Source organism: Radiomyces spectabilis (genome assembly GCF_025331425.1).
Source record: "Radiomyces spectabilis strain NRRL 2753 chromosome Unknown BYT42scaffold_11, whole genome shotgun sequence".
Classification (NCBI taxonomy): domain Eukaryota; kingdom Fungi; phylum Mucoromycota; class Mucoromycetes; order Mucorales; family Radiomycetaceae; genus Radiomyces; species Radiomyces spectabilis.
In genome coordinates, this window is record NW_026251936.1 from 938,809 (window position 1) to 957,261 (window position 18,453).

The 18,453-nt window shown below is 43.0% G+C and overlaps 7 protein-coding genes across 7 annotated transcripts; 4 read left to right on the forward strand and 3 right to left on the reverse strand.

The window, feature by feature from the left end:
* Nucleotides 1-503: 503 nt before the first annotated feature.
* On the reverse strand, nucleotides 504-2,435 carry BYT42DRAFT_616744 (uncharacterized protein; the record flags this gene model as incomplete). Its single annotated transcript, XM_051572108.1, has 5 exons — nucleotides 504-761; nucleotides 826-1,524; nucleotides 1,585-1,785; nucleotides 1,894-2,256; nucleotides 2,340-2,435. The coding sequence occupies 5 exons, from the start codon at nucleotides 2,433-2,435 to the stop codon at nucleotides 504-506; spliced, it is 1,617 nt and encodes a 538-aa protein (XP_051420674.1).
* Nucleotides 2,436-5,931: 3,496 nt separating this feature from the next.
* Nucleotides 5,932-8,279, forward strand: BYT42DRAFT_581080 (mitogen-activated protein kinase HOG1). The gene is made up of 12 exons (XM_051569579.1): nucleotides 5,932-6,025; nucleotides 6,107-6,172; nucleotides 6,239-6,286; nucleotides 6,369-6,498; nucleotides 6,577-6,620; nucleotides 6,707-6,806; nucleotides 6,878-6,925; nucleotides 7,016-7,172; nucleotides 7,256-7,327; nucleotides 7,401-7,480; nucleotides 7,554-7,809; nucleotides 7,881-8,279. Exons 2-12 carry the CDS (start codon nucleotides 6,117-6,119, stop codon nucleotides 8,012-8,014), a joined length of 1,125 nt encoding a protein of 374 aa, XP_051420675.1. The 5' UTR covers nucleotides 5,932-6,025; nucleotides 6,107-6,116; the 3' UTR covers nucleotides 8,015-8,279.
* Nucleotides 8,280-8,681: 402 nt separating this feature from the next.
* Nucleotides 8,682-9,359, forward strand: BYT42DRAFT_581083 (Yqey-like protein-domain-containing protein). The gene is made up of 2 exons (XM_051569580.1): nucleotides 8,682-8,793; nucleotides 8,862-9,359. Exons 1-2 carry the CDS (start codon nucleotides 8,712-8,714, stop codon nucleotides 9,308-9,310), a joined length of 531 nt encoding a protein of 176 aa, XP_051420676.1. The 5' UTR covers nucleotides 8,682-8,711; the 3' UTR covers nucleotides 9,311-9,359.
* A 1-nt stretch (nucleotide 9,360) lies between these two features.
* Nucleotides 9,361-10,861, reverse strand: BYT42DRAFT_581085 (S-adenosyl-L-methionine-dependent methyltransferase). The gene is made up of 4 exons (XM_051569581.1): nucleotides 10,477-10,861; nucleotides 10,381-10,412; nucleotides 9,860-10,217; nucleotides 9,361-9,749 (listed from the first exon to the last, which is right to left on the reverse strand). Exons 1-4 carry the CDS (start codon nucleotides 10,657-10,659, stop codon nucleotides 9,396-9,398), a joined length of 927 nt encoding a protein of 308 aa, XP_051420677.1. The 5' UTR covers nucleotides 10,660-10,861; the 3' UTR covers nucleotides 9,361-9,395.
* Nucleotides 10,862-11,085: 224 nt separating this feature from the next.
* On the forward strand, nucleotides 11,086-14,287 carry BYT42DRAFT_581087 (rab-GTPase-TBC domain-containing protein). The gene is made up of 12 exons (XM_051569582.1): nucleotides 11,086-11,283; nucleotides 11,362-11,592; nucleotides 11,649-11,751; nucleotides 11,831-12,071; nucleotides 12,137-12,363; nucleotides 12,425-12,560; nucleotides 12,629-12,722; nucleotides 12,791-13,014; nucleotides 13,081-13,169; nucleotides 13,235-13,488; nucleotides 13,554-13,868; nucleotides 13,949-14,287. Exons 1-12 carry the CDS (start codon nucleotides 11,197-11,199, stop codon nucleotides 14,183-14,185), a joined length of 2,238 nt encoding a protein of 745 aa, XP_051420678.1. The 5' UTR covers nucleotides 11,086-11,196; the 3' UTR covers nucleotides 14,186-14,287.
* Nucleotides 14,288-16,114, forward strand: BYT42DRAFT_581090 (phosphatidic acid phosphatase type 2/haloperoxidase). Its single transcript, XM_051569583.1, has 5 exons — nucleotides 14,288-14,685; nucleotides 14,757-14,897; nucleotides 14,988-15,153; nucleotides 15,281-15,351; nucleotides 15,411-16,114. Exons 1-5 carry the CDS (start codon nucleotides 14,482-14,484, stop codon nucleotides 15,879-15,881), a joined length of 1,053 nt encoding a protein of 350 aa, XP_051420679.1. The 5' UTR covers nucleotides 14,288-14,481; the 3' UTR covers nucleotides 15,882-16,114.
* Nucleotide 16,115: 1 nt separating this feature from the next.
* BYT42DRAFT_520122 (P-loop containing nucleoside triphosphate hydrolase protein) lies at nucleotides 16,116-18,234 on the reverse strand. Its single transcript, XM_051565267.1, has 7 exons — nucleotides 18,123-18,234; nucleotides 17,649-18,056; nucleotides 17,059-17,576; nucleotides 16,782-16,995; nucleotides 16,551-16,701; nucleotides 16,403-16,478; nucleotides 16,116-16,337 (listed from the first exon to the last, which is right to left on the reverse strand). The coding sequence occupies exons 1-7, from the start codon at nucleotides 18,198-18,200 to the stop codon at nucleotides 16,139-16,141; spliced, it is 1,644 nt and encodes a 547-aa protein (XP_051420680.1). The 5' UTR covers nucleotides 18,201-18,234; the 3' UTR covers nucleotides 16,116-16,138.
* Nucleotides 18,235-18,453: the final 219 nt, after the last annotated feature.

Consider the following 18,453-nt stretch of genomic DNA (forward strand, 5'->3'; position numbering starts at 1 on the left):
GGTTCGATCTGGGAGAGCATTCTTGCTTTTTTTATCAACACTTTAATTCGTGAGATGATCCTTATGCAAATGATTTCAGGGTTCTCAGGTTTGATACATGACGAGCACGGTTTTTCACGTGCCGGGCAGAGAGCGGGAGGTCCAGCTTCGGCTCCCCTTTTAGGAGCGGATGCCAAAGCTTATTGATATCTTGGACTCGATCCTCCCACTGCCTGTCATTTTGATTTTGCAAGTTGACGATGATTTGCCCCGATAAGATTATGCTTATTGTATAGGGACGGGTAGTGATTTACCGTTCTTTGAAACCAGGCATTTTTGTGCTGTTTAAGAAACTATTTGTAATGGCTAGTAGGCCTGGTTTACGAGTAAAGTTTGAATTCCCCTATCTTTCAAGCATTCCAAGGATCCGATCAAGGATAGGAGATACTCTGTGCGTGACCATACAACAGAGAAAAAAAAGATTGGATAGGTTATCGTAAATTAGGCTGATGAATTCATTTAGGTCATATTAAAGTTACAACATCGATCTTTGACAAGTCCCACGAGTTGAGCTCTTTTTCAACTTCTTTAAGCAAGGCCTCATCATCCTCGTTCCAGTGTTTGGAGACCGTTTTTGAAGGTGCGTTGTTGGGTCGAGCTGGAGAACAGAAAGAAGATGAATACGATAATTCGGGGGTTGGCTGCAAAGAGGTGGAGGAACGGGGCTGTAGTAAATCAAAGGTCGTGCCCATTTGAATGGCTGTATCTAGGTCCTTCAATTGCTGCAATAAAACAAGTCAGAAATGGAACATCGTAGTTTATGTGAGCATGTCGAACGATAAATACCCCGCAATAATGACCACCAACGAATAACAAGGGCAGTTGCTTATTGCCTTTACATTGACGACGCATGTGTTGGAGGGCTGAGTCGCTTTGGGCAACGTCCATGGTGCGGAAGGGAATATTTAGTTTCGTCAAACTTGTCTGCATGGCTTCTTGGTCGCGACGAATGGCGGCATTGCCTGTCACACTCGAAATATAAACGTGGATCTCTTTCGGGTCTTTAGGGATTACTTCGGCCACTTTATTCTGCTGTTGCAGAGCGGACCATTTGAGCAGATTGCTGGAGGTGGATCGGAACACAGCAGGACTCAGAGCCAACGTTGAGCTTTTAGAAGGTTGTGGTGACACTTCGCGTTGGGTGATACTGACGGACGGTGTGCATGGATTGCTAAATGTACGTCGATCATCATGCTCGGTCTGCTCAAACTCCCAAAGTAATTTTTCGACATCATCATGCACCTTGGACTTGGCTTGCTTCTCTGCTCGCTGAATTGCCTGCGTGAGAGCATTCAATTCGGTTCTGAATCGTTGTTCATGATCCTGAACGTTGCACTCAAACTTTTTCTCAAGGGTTTCCATGGCTCGATTATTTTCGGTTTGAACATGGTTGATAGTTTGCTGACATTCTAAAAGTGCCTTTTCTTTGGCAGCTAATTCCGTTTGATGTGTTGAAACCATCATATCCAGAGATTCCGTGGCCGCCTACGGCAGGACATATATCAGACCATGAAGCAGTTGGCGTCAACTCCTTTTTTTTATTACCTCTAATTGGCGTTGCATATCTTGTATTTGATTGCAAAGAATCACCTTATCCGGATTTGATTGCAGATCCTCGTTGACCATGGACGCCGTTTCTTTGTCCAACTCCTCGTCTTCAAACTCAATGACCGGCTGGTTCAGTTGATTTCGTAGTATTTCTATTTCTTTATCTTTTTCATGTACTCGATTTTGGGTCTCATCGTTCTATAGAAAAATGACACCAGATTCCCACGGACAACGTTATCAAGGGTAGAGGGATCTATGTTAGTTCATGATTCTCGTTGGAAAGTTTCAGATGCAAGATGTGTTCACCTGTTGACGCCATGTTTGGAGTTCTTGAACTGCTTTTTCTTTTGCTGCTTTTATGATGGCAGTGCATTTAGCTTCCCATTGCTGTTGAAGTGCTGTCGCTTGGTTCTCCTTATCGCATAGCAACTGGTCCTTTTCCTTTAGTAGCTGATGGATCGTTTCAGATTGATTTACTGTTCGGCTCTTCCAGTCATTTTGCAACTTGTCAATCTCTTGATCCTTGGCTTGAATGCGATGGTTGGTTTCCCGTAGCTTATCCTCCAAGTGGGTAACATCGCTTGTTGCTGGGGGAGACGAAATTAATGAAGTTTGTATGGCTTTGATTTCGGATTTCTGGCGAGCAATTTCCTCGATATATTCATTATTCTAATGGAAACGTTTGGTTAGTATAGGATGATGAGCTAAATGACATACCTGAGAAAGTTTTTCTTTTTTTTTTCTCTTTTTACCTTGAGTTTCAATTCATTGTATTCTTGGTGAAGCTGAGCAATTTGTTCTTGCAGTTGCTTCTTCTTGGACTTTTTCCGGCTGCCAAAACAACGCATACGAGGTAAAACAGATGGAAGAGTGGAAATGTACTGAGGGATATTTCTATAACCTTCGACAAGGAAAAAATGGACTTGCTAATATCTAAGCTTGCTTTTTTCTTTTTTCTTGCATTTTCTCGTTCAGTCATCAGGGATGGAAGGGATTCATATGTACATGAGTCCCCTTCTTCCCTTACCAAGGATAGTGAACGTGCAAATCTTAGGAGAGGACCATCTCCAAAGAAAAAAAGCACACTCTTTACAGTATTCGTAGTATACATCTCGTTGATGCCATCATTCTCTGGATGATTTTGCTCCCTTTTTCTTTTTATATAATCTACTTTGTTTTAAGCAACCCAAGTTTCCCCCCTTAAATATATCGGATACTTGCCATCATTAAAAAAATCCCTTCAAAGGCAACAGCCCGCCAAAATTCTTGTAGTTGCCCGCGCAATTTTCTATTTCTCCTTACATTCTAATGACACTACAAGCTATAAATATGGTCGGGTTTCTCTTATTTTTGTTTATACCCTATATGCAACCTATTGGAAAGCAAGCTATGTCACAGAGCAAAAACCATACATCGTCGTCACCGTCATCATCTCGCTCAACGAAGAAGATTGAGAATAAGAAACAAGGCCACTTTTCTTATCGATCATGTCCTATCTGTTCCAAACCTTTACTCGTGCGGATCTATGGATGCTTTGTGTATAAATGGCTGGATTCCCATTTCGCTGTAAGTTGCAAGTCGGTAGATTCTTCTCATGTGAATATTCATTATATCTTGCTTACCTACTCTTTTAGCAAGCACATCATGAATTTATGCATCTCGTTGTCAATTTACATCCGTCATCCTATCGATAGCGACCTATTTCTTCGTTCACGGGAACCATCGACGATGTAAATATTTTTGTTTTCATCATGTCAACTATGTTATTTATGCTTGGCGGTTTTTGCTCTGTAAAATTCCCTTTAAGGTTTCCATTTTATTTTCATTTTATGATAGGCATATAGAAACAAATTGCAATGAATATATAAACAAAATACATATGACTATAAAAACACATGAAAAAATTGTCCGTACCCATTTCTGCAATTCACTAGAAATTAATCAAACTTCGAGTCATCGTGGGTTCAAGGCGAAAATTGAGTCCGGTGATTTCAAGCGATTTTGATAGTTCAATATTTCGATATGGCTGAACCGTCAAGTAATAATGAAATTGGCCAATACCGTAATGCCATCTCATATATTTCAGGGATGACCAGTCCAGGTTTTTTTTTCTCTATCCCTGAGCTTCCACTTTAAGCTTGAGTACAACTCATCTCACATACAACCATGCATAAATGAAAGTTTTAAACTATATGGTAACGTGACGTGAAATCTCATTGGAAGCCTTTGCTAGAGGGTATAACAGAAGAAAGACGGCATTGCAATGGTAACAAACATTGCAGAATTCAAATCAATAAAATGAACAGGGAATCTCTGTAAATTGAGGTACGATCGATTAGCCGCTCATTTCTATTTCATCATAACCACAATCATTTTGCAGCGATATCATATCTTTTGTAGGTACAGGCTCATCAAGCCTATCATACTCTTTACGAGCAACATCAAAGGAGCTCTGTTAGCAATATCCTCAATAAAGAAGCTAAGCTCTACCGTTTTACAGAGTATCTAGAGTCCCTCAGAGAACTCCTACAGATGAGACTCCATGTCCTTTTCTTTTCTGCTAAATCAGTGCATTCGTTAAAGGAGCAAAAGTACGTACTGATGCAGGAGACTTTTCACAGTAGGCGATGGACAGTAGTATAGCGTTGAACGCGCCAAGTGGATTGAGTTGGGACAATATTCTGCGCAATCGAACCTCATTATTCGCTGAAATGGGAGAAAGAAAGAAATCAATCAGCGCGTCTTGCTCAAGACAGCAGAAATTTAGAATTTGGGAAGACAGAAAACCCATGAAAAGCAACAGATCGGTTTGCATAAACAAGCTTGTATGATTCACTCCGGGCTTATCTTAACTTGCAGCAACTTTACTGCTCCTTATAAGGTGGAGCATTAAAAAAGGAATGCATTGAAAACGGTACAGTACCTATGCAATACAAGCGTTGCGTCTGATAAACCCGTCTTTTGGTTGCGCATATAATATTCTGCTTCATCAATCTGTTGTGGGGGGGGGGGTATGCGGCAAGGAATTCTGCATTAAGACGCGTTTTAATATTTCGGGACGTATTATAGACAGACCTTGTTATGATATTTGAAATGGGAAGAGTTGTTATTGTCTTTGGGGAGGAGTCTGTTCTTCATGAAACAACGGAGTACGTGTTCGCTTTTTCAGACGATGCAAGAATGAGCTCATAAACGCCACACGAGTTGAACTCTTAATCGATAGACCACGAGTGTATTTTGGCCGTGCTCAGTCACCCTGAGTTGTTTATCGTACAGATATTGCAACACACAACATGACCAAAAGAAAAATATCTTTTCTCGCGTCCAAACTGACAAATGACATTTGTGAATGCTCGATTTTGAATTTTCAATTTGTTTTGTTTCTGGGAGTTTGAAAAACGGTGGGACGAAAGTGGCGGGTTGACAATGATCTGGTTTTTTCTGCTTTCGCCTTTTTAAATCAGACACAGACAGATCGAGTTTCCTCGTGGATCCTATGCCTTACGGAGCACACCGTTAATACAAAACGGAGTGCCTAGCTTGGCTGAATATGTTTTGGATGATCGAATTTATTCTGATATTGAGAAGGGCCTGGCCGTAGCCAAGGAAGTAATAAATGAACTGCGACAAATCTTTGTAGAACAGAATGACGTGTGTATCTTTGATTTGGAACACAGACATGGATGTTGATCATAACTTCTATATTATTCGGTAGCGGAAAAGTGTATTATCTGGCAACATGGCGCCATGTTAAAGTACACATCAGACCGCGTAGGCGTTGATTCGGTCAAGGATTGTCGTGGTATGACGTTTCAAAAGTAATAAACGATACATAGCAGGATCATATCATGTAAGTGGAACCTGGGGCTGAGAATGATAATCGCAAGACGTTTTTGCGCACCTGCCGTTTTCATACAGTTGACGGGTCGTATCAGCAATTTCGAAAAAAAACATCTCATGTCGTCTAGATTTCCTTAAAAGGCATCTTGATGTCAGTTTTGTGTTCCCCAGTGCATCTGTTTAGCTCACTTCGGGAAGACGGTGTCGCCCGCCAGTTGCATGCTGGATGAACAACAGAGCTTCCGGTGGGGCAGAAGAACGAAGGCATGCAGTGAGCTCAGGCACACAAGAGATGCTATTTCTTTGTTTCATGACTCAGCCTCCGCTTTAATTGGCCTGTTTCGCTTCATCACTCGAGTCGCAGAGGGACGAATCAACGAATAAAAGAGGCCAGGAAAAATATTAAGCAGGTTTAAAACGCTGAAAATAGTAAGAAAATGACATCATTTTCCATAAATGAAGGTTCTGGGCCCCTAACACATTGCGGAAAAGCCGATCAACCCACCACTTCGGTCAACTTGCTGTTATTTTTTTTGACCGCTTCTTGTTTCCTTTTTCTCTTATTTCCCTTTTCCTTTCCGCATTCATCCTTTTGCTGGTGAGTTGACTCATTGCTTTGCTGATCGTCAGCTCACATTCATTTTTCTAAACTCAATCGCTTCCCTTGGTAAATCACTAGCAACAACATAATGGCCGAATTCGTGAAGCTTTCTATTTTCGGTACCGTTTTTGAAGTCACCACAAGGTAAACGCATACAGTGGATACTTTGGTCAATAAAAGTTTCTCACGGGGTCTGCTATTTTTGAATAGATATGTCGATTTGCAGCCCGTTGGTATGGGTGCTTTCGGTCTTGTTTGGTATGTTGCAAAAAACGCATGCGTAAAGGAACGGTGGGAATGGAGGAAAAACTGACATTGGGGTACTGTGTATGAAATATAGCTCTGCAAAAGATCAGTTGACGGGTATGAACGTGGCTATCAAGAAGATCATGAAGCCATTTTCCGCACCTGTGTTGGCTAAACGTACATACCGTGAACTCAAGTTATTGAAAGCATTGAAACACGAAAACGTAACACATGACAATCAGTGACTCCCAAACCGTGCATGGCCTGACAGACATCCTTTTTTTTTTCTCTGTATTTTGTAGATCATCAGTTTGAGTGATATCTTTATTTCTCCATTGGAGGATATGTAAGTGTATTGTCTTGTAGAGGCAAAAGGTTCATCATTAGGAAAGGTCACTGTTCTCATACTGGGAAAAAATCCCCCATTCCTAGCTATTTCGTCACTGAACTTCTCGGCACCGATCTTCACCGTCTCTTGCAATCACGACCTTTGGAAAAGCAGTTCATTCAGTACTTTTTATATCAGATTCTCGTTCGTATCCTGAAAATGATGTCATTTTGTACACGCAATGGTTCAACTGACCGACTTGTTGACGCGAATAGAGAGGCCTCAAGTACGTTCACTCCGCCGGCGTTATCCATCGTGACTTGGTAAATTTCCATGCGACAACGTTGATGAAAGTTTTCCACATTTGTGTAACCGTGTCACGTCCTCTTTTTTTTTTCCTTTCTTCCCCGCAGAAACCTAGCAATATCTTGATCAACGAAAACTGTGACTTGAAGATTTGCGATTTCGGTTTGGCTCGTATCCAGGATCCTCAAATGACTGGTTACGTGTCTACCAGATACTACCGTGCTCCCGAAATTATGTTGACTTGGCAAAAATACGACGTGGCTGGTAAGTATGCCTATAAAAGTAGAAGCATGGTTCTTCGTTGTCAGTTTGGAAATCGAACCTGACACCATGATGTTTATTCTTAGTTGATATTTGGAGTGCTGGTTGTATCTTTGCTGAAATGCTTGAGGGCAAGCCTCTTTTCCCCGGAAAAGATCGTAAGTATTCTGTTGCGCGTTTCGTTTCATCATTCATCAGAAATTAAAAAAATTAACGCGTTTTTTTTTTCAGACGTCCATCAATTCTCGATCATCACTGAATTATTGGGTACTCCCCCTGACGATGTTGTGGCCACCATTTGCAGCGAAAACGTAAGCACAATTTCATGATTGATTCACACAATTGAGTGCGTTGCCTAACGTTTGACTGACTCCTGATGATTAGACGCTTCGCTTCGTGAAGAATCTGCCAAAGCGAGAACCTATTCCATTCAGCCAGCGATTCGCTGGTCAGGATCTCCAAGCGATAGACTTGTTGGAAAAGATGTTGACCTTTGATCCTCGCAAACGTATCACTGCCGAAGAAGCACTTGCACACCCTTACCTCGCTCCTTATCACGATCCTTCGGACGAGCCTGCTGCAGTTGAAAAGTTCGATTGGTCCTTCAACGAAGCTGATTTGCCCGTGGATACATGGAAAGGTAAAATGATCGATGGGACCCAAAATAAGAGCCGAAACAGAAAACATGAAACTAATCACGCGGATTTACAGTGATGATGTATTCCGAAATTTTAGATTTCCATAATGTCGATAACGTGGATGGTTCTCAATATCTTGGTACTCCCCTGACTGGACCTGTGTTGGAAGGTCAGGAAGCTGCTTACCAGCAACAATTGCAACAATAATTCTACTTGAAATATTCTTTCTTTTTCCGTCTTTCTTTTCTCTCTCTATTTTCTTTGAACCTTTTTTTCTTTCTTTTATATCTTTTAGTTTCCGCCCTTTGTACAGTAAAAGATGCATACTTCCTCTTTCCTCTTTAATAAGAACGATGACTGGATATGGGGGTTACACATGGTTTTTGACAATTCAATTGGTATGTGATGCGGAAAATCCGTCTCCGAGAGGATACAGGAATGATTGACCATGAATAAAGGAAAAACATTTTAGCATTGGAAGGTGGTACACGGGTTGATTGACGAATACAGTCAAGTAGTGATACTCGGCGACGATGCACGTTTGATGGGGGTTATTTTCAAAAAGTTGCAATGTCTTACAGCCGAAGGTTTGGATATCCGTCTTTATTCGCACATGGTACTGTTGGCTTTCCGCAAAAAATAAATACCATTAGTCACGTTAATTAATGCGAATGGAGTCCATACCAGTGCACAATTTGGTTCAATAGCATCCCCCACGAATCCCAACACATATGACAGACGTGTCTTGACGCCCTGTGTGGCATTAACATCGGGTATTGCGGGCTTTAAACCCCATCCAAATGAAGTGAGAATCAAGTGGCTTAGAACGCATCCCAACAAGGGAGGCGGAGAGATGGGTGGTCTCGGGCAGAAGCTCACTTCCTAAACCTTCGAATTACCCTCCATGTCACTTCTTAGCCGGTGTTCTTTATCTCTCCGAACGGGTGTGTACGCTACCCTCCGTTTTTACAGCGCCAATGTTGAAGGTACAGCAGAAATACCACATGGCTTTGTATTAGGGCTTTGGCTAACACTGGCTGTCACTGTGGCGAAGGATCCTTGTTGGCCCGTCTCAAAGAAGACCGCAAAACGTTGATGCGTTCCAAGAAGCAGCCTGATCTGAATGTGCTCAAGGGCGTGTTGAGCGATTACACGTACTACATCAAATCGCCTAATGCTGTGCCTGGACAAAGCGAGGATGCTGCGGTTTTATCGGTTATTCAGAAATCGATCAAGCGACGACAGGACTCAGTGGCTCAATATGAAGCGGGTGGTCGACCGGAATTAGCCGAGCAAGAGAAAAATGAAATGAAGGTGTTGCAAAGCTATTTGCCTGAACAAATGTCTGTGGAAGAGATTGAAAAGCAGGTCAAAGCATTGATTGAACAAGTGGGAGCCACCACCCTGCGTGATATGGGTAAAGTGATGAAGGCATGGACAGTGGACGCTGCCAAAGCTGATAAGAAAGCCGTGAGTGATGCCGTAAAGAAGCTGTTACAATAAACATGTATAGAAAGTATTGAATTTATGCAAAAACGAAAAAAGCGAAAAATGCAAAATGTTTGTTTATTCTAGCTTTTTAGTAAAATTACGATGATTTTTGTCCAACCACACAGTAACCGTGAGTTGTAAAGTGATACTCCTTCATGGATGATTCAATATCTTTCAGGAATTGAGGGTAGTCTTCTTGGGAAACGCCCACCACGGGTCCAATGACTTCGCAAGTCACCTTTGCAAAATAGCACCAGTCCCAGATCCATTCCGCCGCCAGTTTGGTGTCCTCGCTATGGTCGATAGTCGAATAACGGTTCTCAAGTATCGTCAAGCCAGCTTCTTCCATCAAGCGAGCTAGATCAGCTCCAATGTGAGGATTCTGGCCCCTCATATGACACAGCTTGATCACTGTCTGAACCAGTTTCAAGGAAGCTCCACCACCGGTTTCCTAGTGAAATTTACCTGTCAGCAAACACAAACGAACGGGCCACTCTGGCCAGTGGCGATCATTTCTATCTTTTCAGCGGGTCAGGTTCTCCAGAAGAAAGAAAAAGTTACCTTGTAATCAGGTTCAAGCATTTGCAGGATGCCACCAGGTTTCAGAACGCGAAGATATTCCTTGATGACGAGTGGCCACTGTTCGACCTTCAGGGCAGCGACAAGAAGTCGAGCTTGAACGAAATCAAAGGTATTATCTTCAAAGGGCAAACCTTCCAGGACATTGGCTTGCATGAAATGGGTATTGGGCGGACGAATGGCTTCGGGAAAAATGTCACTCATATCAACACCGTAGATTTGACATTCGGGATATTCCGTAGCCATATCCAAACACCAGGTGCCTGGACCACAACCCACATCCAAACATTTCGTACCGGCATCGAACCGCACCACCTCCAGCACCTTTGGCAAAACATTTCTATCCAAACGACCGATGAGTGAATATGTTTCTTTTCGGGTCGTCAATCGTTAAATGATTCGTTTTTTTTTCTTATATTCTTAATTGGGTTTTTTTTTTTTTTTTTTTTTTCCTTTTTGAAAAAAAAAAGGGTGTTATGTGCGTTGCTTGGCAGTTGACATACCCTCCAAATCCTTCCTTCACAGCAAAGTGTTGCTAATTGAAGGTCAGTGTCACCAGGGTTGTTTCATGCATGATTTGCTACTGTGTATAGACTTACGCCCATCAAACGATCCTGTTCTTCATTATCTTTTGCCAACCAGTACGAGGACGACGAAACGGTATGGTATTTCTCGCTTGCGGTAGAGTTCACGGGCGAGGAGGGTATGACCTTTTTGGCGTCCATTTTCTTGGAAGGCGAATTGGATTGTCGTTTGCGTTGTCGAGAGACTTTGGAGCCCATGATGGACCGCGAGAAGGGTTGATATTTATAATAAACAGAAGAGACGTAGGAGTTTTATGCGGATATCTAAGTTTGCTCTTTAGCGCTGTGGCACTGGGGACGGAAAAAACGTGTTAAAATGCTAGTTCAGGGTTTGGCTGTAAAGAAGAAGAGAGAAAGAGGGACAGCGCCAAAAAAAATTGAAAGCAAAAAGGGGACAAAGTCGCTGGGGCCGAAAATGTCTAGAAATTCGGGCATTTGTCCATGTGCATCTGCAACTGAGCCCTGGATTCTGTGCCACTTTTTTTTTTCATCGCATTAGTCCGAACCGGCCATTCTATTTTTTTCTTGCCCCAAAAATGGGTTGGTCTCAATGTCCAAAAACAGATAAAAAAAGTCAATGCGCCAAGCGTCCAATCACACAGATCACTGACCATCTCGCGGGAACCCAATTCTACTTTTTTGTAATGAAAGCTTGGCGCCAATCCAAGGAATACTTTATTTTCGCTTCAATCAGCTTCACTCCATTCATCGTTAACATTGCTTCTTTGCCATACCATGTATCCAGCAACAACCCCTTCTTCTTCTCCTCCTCCTCCCTGTCCTTCCACTTCTCTTCCTTCTTCCTCTCGATACGAACAATACGTAAGTGGCTGATTTTGACATGAAACACGACGATCTGTCTGACATTTTTATGCTTCAACATGTCATAACTGTACACAGCATGCATCACTTTACCCCACTTATGATCCTGACGCTTATGCCGTTCTACCACCAGATCTCTCTTTACCCTTGACTATGAACAGTCGTAGTCCTTGTAGCTCCTCTTCGCATACTGTGCCCCGAACTCAGGCACACACCGTACGCTTGATATACACCAAGTCCGGTTTCTACTTGGAATCAGGCGACGCAAGTTCACTTCATGGATTTTTTGCAATCCTGTCCGGGAAAACGGTATATAGCAAAAATACTTTTAGGTTGCCATATACTGATGCTTATATTTTTATTAGGTGGGCGTTGACATCCTGTTGGCATGGATCCCGGAATATCTGATTGAACCCAAAGATCTGGATCAATTCCTGGCACTGGATGGTATATTAGCCTCCGATCAAGGTAAATAGCTTTGAATCCAGCATTGAAAAATAAATTCGACGAATGAATAGGGCTTTTATTCAACTTGCAATGTTTTTAGACTTTCCAACAGTGCAACTGAATATGGGTGACTGCGAGACAATGGTGATCCCATTGACCAAAGTCTATTCGCTTTTCGTAAGCCCACTCAAAATTGGGGAAAAACCACATCTCGTTATCACCACCCAAGAAGGAGAAAAACTTCAACCCTTGTGGTATCCCATGTCTGCTACCCCGTCATCCTCAGTATGGCCCGGCTTTGATGTGCTAGATATTCTGGGGGCATTTGTCCGATTAGAAAGGTAGATGTTTGCATGCGTAGGACAACGGTAAATGAGAGGGACAGCATAAACTTACATCATGCAAGATCGTTGAAAGATGAACATGTCCACATATTGATGGGAGTGAACCCTCCCTCGAAAGACATAACGGATACAGAAAGCGCAACAATGACTAACAATAACCATGATCCACCACTGCAGCCACCATTGCAGCCACCACTGCAGCCATCACTACAATCAACGCTAAACGAGGTTCATTGGAATGTTATGGAACGCTTGTCACAGATCACCAAAATTTCCCGCAGTACAGCAGGTACATTATCGTTTATTGTATTTACAAAAATGGTCAGCTAGCTCATATCTGTCGACCGTAGCTCAACTGGTGGAAAACTCTTTGGCACAATCCCTGATACCTTTAATCACACCGTCTGTAAATGCACTTACTAGCCACGCTATGGTTCGAAGGACATTGAACGAATATGACGTAGCGCAGCAATACTTGGCACGCTGGTAGGGATTGGCCCCTAATGTATAACCTTGCCATATTGAACATGCGAATGACAGTTCAAAATAATTAGGATTCCTGACCATCCAAATCAGCCCACAGCCACTGAATCCTGGCGTTTGCAAGATCCCGAAGGGTTACTGGCCGATGCACCCGAGTTACAGCAGGTGAGTTACTGTGGTGCCATTTAGTGGATAATGAGCCTGGTCTGACTTTTTTTTGGATGGGTGTATAGCCCCGTCGAAAGCACACCCGAAGGTCGCCTGTATCGCCTGAGGAATGGATTCACTGCTTCAATGACGACGGCCAGCTGAAAGTGACTCAAGCGCATATGTATCAACTGATCTTCCAAGGCGGTTTGGATGCTGACATTCGCATCGAGGCGTGGAAGTTTCTGCTGGAAATTTATCCTTGGGATAGTACATTTGACGAACGTGAGGCTATTCGCCAAAGTAAAACGTACGTTCATCACGTTAAACCGCCTCGGTTGATGTATTTCGTCGTCTAACTGCATTTTCTAAACAGAGAGGAGTATTTCCGGATCAAAGCGCGGTGGTTCAATGATATGGAGACGCGTAATACAAAAGAATTCACTGATGAAAAACATCGCATCGGTATGGGAAACAACAGAAACGGGCTACAAAGAAACATATGTCGCTGATGCATGCTTCACAAGTAGATAAGGATGTTCACCGCACTGATCGCTCCATCGATTTTTTTGCTGGTGAAGATATGCCCAACCCGGATCCTGACATGACAGTGGGGACAAACGCCAATCTGGAAATCATGAAGGATATTTTGGTGACCTACAACTTTTACAACACCGATCTTGGCTATGTGCAAGGCATGTCGGATCTTTTGGCGCCGCTCTTTGTCGCCATGGGAGATGAAGCCATGGCGTTCTGGGGCTTTGTCAGATTCATGGATCAATTGGTAATACAAATTACACAAGAAGAAATAACCCAGGTTACTCACACTTTCCTATTTTCCTCCTACAGCAATCCAACTTCTTCACCGACCAATCAGGCATGCATAATCAACTCAAAAACCTGGACGCTCTCATTCGTTTCATGGATCCGCCTCTCTATGAGCATTTTCGGGCAACAGAAACATCGAACCTGTTCTTCTGTTTTCGCTGGATTCTTGTATGGTTCAAACGAGAATTTGAATGGCAAGACGTCATCCGGTTGTGGGAAACATTGTGGACCAACTATCTGTCGCCTCACTTTTTGTTATTTGTCGCTCTGGCCGTATTGGATCAGCATCGACAAACGATTATCGACGATTTAAAACAATTTGACGAGTTGCTAAGGGTAAACGGGCCCAAACTTTGTATTGCCAAGAATGTTACTAATTCAAAATTACTATGGAAAACTTGCGTTTTTTATTTTAGTATATCAACGATCTCACAGGCCACATCCCATTGGAGCGTACTTTGGAACGGGCCGAAGAATTGTTCTACGAGTTTGAGACGCGCATCCGAGCCATGGATCGTAAAAAAGCTGATCTCCAGGAAAGCCTTCAGCAACGATCGGTTTGGAATAACAAAGAACAGCGTACAAAAATCTTGAACGATATTGAGAAACTTACCGTAGATGACAGATTGCATGCGTTTTTAAAATGTTGCTAGTTTGCCGTCGTCAACCGATATGTAAATAAAAAGCAAATTGCGGTTTATGCAGTTGATCAAGTCGGAAGTCGATCATTTGGTTTCCGTTCGTTCTGGATATTCCTGGGTTACGGTAACCAAGGTTGCACAACCATCATTGGTAAAAATAGAAAGACCGACGTAAGCAACAATGGGTCTTGGCGGTTCCATTCTCCTTGATCGTGACTTGAAAAAGTCGGTTTCTAGTTCTGCTATTCTTCTCCTTATAGCCCTGGTTTTTTGGCTCGTGGTTTTTTTTTATTCATCTTTTATACTCAATGCTGGGAACCGACTGGAAGAATCCTCGTCAACGACGTATTGTACTTTCCTATCTATACGATTGGTTACTGGTCGTCATTATGACGGCCGTTTTCTTTGCCATCGATGTGATACCTCCTTTTCGCCGCGAGTTTTCATTGACAGATAAGACGATCATGTTCCCTTATGCACACCAAGAATCTGTCCCTGTGTGGTTGCTGGTGGTAAGCAGTCATATAGAACCCTGCTGAAAAAAAACCTTTACTGCCAAAGTACTGAAAGAGTCTATGGAAAGGTTATCTGTTTTTTCGGTCCAATATTGGTGATTGCTGGTGTATCTCTGGGACTTCGAAGGAGTGTCCATGATTTTCACAGCGGCATTTTAGGTCTTTGTTTGGGCCTTTCCATCACCATTATGATGACAGATGTTATCAAGGTAAGACAAGAAAAAATTAATTGAAGGATCCGACAATGCATGCAGTATAAAATTAAGATACTTAATTAAACATATGCCCTCATGTATCAGATCACGGCCGGCAGACCAAGACCGGATTTTCTAAGTCGATGTCAGCCTGTTGCTGGCTCCGTCGATCCTCCTCTGGGACTGAGCAATTACACCATTTGCGCTACCCCTTTCAATACACATATCATGAAGGACGGGTTTAAAAGCTTCCCAAGCGGACATTCCTCATGTGAGTCGATACCCTCCTACACAGACACAATCCCAAACACAAGCACACACATACACACATCGCACATCGATCCATCTCATGACTTTTTCAAATTTCTTTTTTTGCTAACCCAATTTTCCATGTTTAGTTTCATTTTCTGGATTGGGATATCTTGCCTTTTATCTGGCCGGCAAGATGCGCATGTTCGATGAGCGCGGAGTAAGTTTGGATTAACATGACCGTTGGCTGGGTTGAACGAAGGCTAAGACACATGATAGCATACATATAAAGGGTTCCTATTTGCTTTCCCATTAATAGGGGCATTACTCGTCGCCATTTCTCGCACCCGAGACTATCGTCACCACTGGCATGATGTATTTATCGGAGCCTTACTGGGTACATCCGCAGCCTATTTTGCGTATCGACAGTACCATCCTTCGTTAGCCCACGCTACTTGCCATCATCCATTTGCCGTACGCATCGGTCCCGTGGAGCTTCAAGCCAATGATTTTGAGAGAGGCGAAGCCACTGATCCATTTACTGACAGTCGCGTAGCCGGATCAACCAATCAACCTTACGAAGCACCATTGAGCAGTGGGGATAACTACAGCTTGCACCCTTCCGTGTCTCGTGATCAACGACACGGATCTGGAGCCACTGACGATCTAAGCTTCCAATCCAGCAATAGCACTCATTTTAATCGAGACGATACCACCATGTTATTACAAAATGGCTACGATAAACGTTGACATTTTTGAATAACGAATTCACAATGCACTTGTCGTCCATTTCCTATTGATATTTTAATGTAATGTAAAAAAGCCATGTCCCAGCCGATGCTTGAGACTTTTGGCGCAGTTGTAGATTTATAACTTGATCTATGTGCAATGCCATGTCTTTTTTATCTCTTCATTTGAAAGCAGAATAGTGAATGGTCATAAATACATGAAAAAAAAGGTAATATAATGGAAAATGCAAAAAATACAGGATGCTATTTTTTTTTATTCTATGCTGATGCCGTTTCGTTGTCTTCACTGAGTTTTGGCTTTTTGCCCGATGGCTTCTTATCGGTTTTGCCGTCTTTGGATTTGTTCTTATCATCCTTCTTATTGGTCTGCTTCTTTGGTCTTTTCAGCTTTTCTTTCTTCAATGTCAACATCCAATCGGGCACTTCACAGCCTGATTCCTTCATCACGTTGACAATTCTAATGATAAAGAGTAAAAGATCAGCACCAGGGCACAAATTCCATCGCAACATTCGTTTGCTTACTTTCTTAAATAGGGTAAATCTTCTTTGCTGTAATAGGTGACGGCCTCACCTGTGCGTCCGGCACGACCGGTACGACCTGTGATACATCCGCAAGCATATTAACATCTTTATCAAGCACATAAACCCTTGAATTCAAGGTTGATCTTACCGATTCGATGAATATAGCTTGCAACGCTTTGAGGAAAGTCATAGTTGATAACTAAATTGACCGCTTTGAAATCCAGACCACGAGCCATCAGATCAGTGGCAATAAGCACCCAGATTTTGCCCAGGCGAAATTGATCAATAATACGATCACGCTAAAAGATAAAGACAAGCGTCCCGTAAGTTTCCCCTTTCTCTCTGTTTTTGCTACTCTCTCAGGATTTAATAGATATACCTGTGCTTTGGTTCGCTCGGAATGGATGACCTCGACATTGATGCCATCGTAGACGAGTTCGTGAAACAGTTGCTTGGCGCGTTCGATCGATTCAACAAAAATCAATACAGGCGGCTTGATGCCTCCTTGGATATATTGACGCAAGGCCACCTTTTTGCCTGCCTCCGTTCCGGTAAACAATAATTTTTGGTCGATTGTATCTGTGGCAGCATTCCTACAAAAAATGAATGAGTTATCATTAGTACTCGAGAATCCGGCTCCTGGTCATCCTACTCACTTTGAACCAATGACCACACGAATAGGATCTTTCATAACACTCTTGGCCAACTCTTCGACAGTGGATGAAAAGGTGGCACTGAACAGCGATTTACGCACAGTTGGAGCACTGCAGGCTGCAAAGATTTCATCGGTCTGTTCCAGGAATCCACCATCCAGCAGTTTGTCGGCTTCATCCAGAACCAAATGTCGAACGTGGCTCAGATCGACTTTATCTTCTTTGATGGCATACACAAGTCGTAAGGGAGTTGTGATCAAAATGTCAAACTTCTTCCGTGATTGAGGATCTTGCGCTTTGTCAGCTGCAGTTGTCTTTGTCAACACATTGGTTCGCAGTTTAGTGCCCACCGCTAATTTCTGAAGTTCGCGATCAATCTGATGGGCGAGTTCGCGAGTGGGGGCAATGATCAATGCTCGATATCCAGCCTTTTCCGGTTTCTTCAAATCCTCCACAATAGGCAACAAATACGCCAATGTTTTACCGGAACCCGTAGGTGCACAGGACATCAGATCTCGACCCTGCAAACATAAAGATGAACCTTATTAGCCAAACCGAGACTTCCAGTCGCCCATTGTTTGGAGAAAACATACCTTTAGCATGATGGGAATGGACTGCATCTGAATGGGCGTGGGCTGATCGTACTTGTTGTTTTTCAAGTTCTTGTACAATAATGAGTCCAGACCGTACGATCCAGTGGCTAAATCTTCGAATGAGGTGAATGGCAATGGAATGTCTGATCCATAGACTCGAATCTTTTGTTCTTTTCGGAATTGCTTTGCCTCTTCCAGGGTGTTGATGGTGACAATGGTGGATGATTTAGGCTTCTTGGAGGCTGGCTCCTCGGTGGTGGCGCTGTCGGCGTCTGTGCGTTTCGACTTTTTCGTTTCACCAACCACAGTATGCGTCGTTTTGAAAAAATCCAATTCATCTAAAAGTTGGGATCGAAGTTGTGGATCTGTAGCGGCGGCGTTCTTTTTCTCTGCAGCGGCTTGCCGAGCCTGGTGGCCAAGAAGGAGCGATCAGTAAACGAACCGACTCGGGAGAACAGAAAAAGAGTGACTTACATCGAACAGCTCAATGTCTCCTTTGAAACGCTTCTTGTCAAATGAAGCCCCACTACCAAGCAAATGAAAAAGATCCATGACGTTTAAAGAGTCCGAGATTAGTTGGAGATGCTCGCCCGAAGCATGAAAATCTCATCCAAGAATTTCACCAACTGTGACAGTGAAATTCAACACCACACAAAACTTTTTAAAGGTCCGACAGGGCCACACCAACGAGGCTGTGCCTCACGGCCCCTCCGCACAAGCAATGCAACGTTTTTAAGAGAGCATAGCAAATCATTGGCCGGTTATTCCGCACCATTCGCTGTAAAGAAGCTCATGAGAGAAGGGG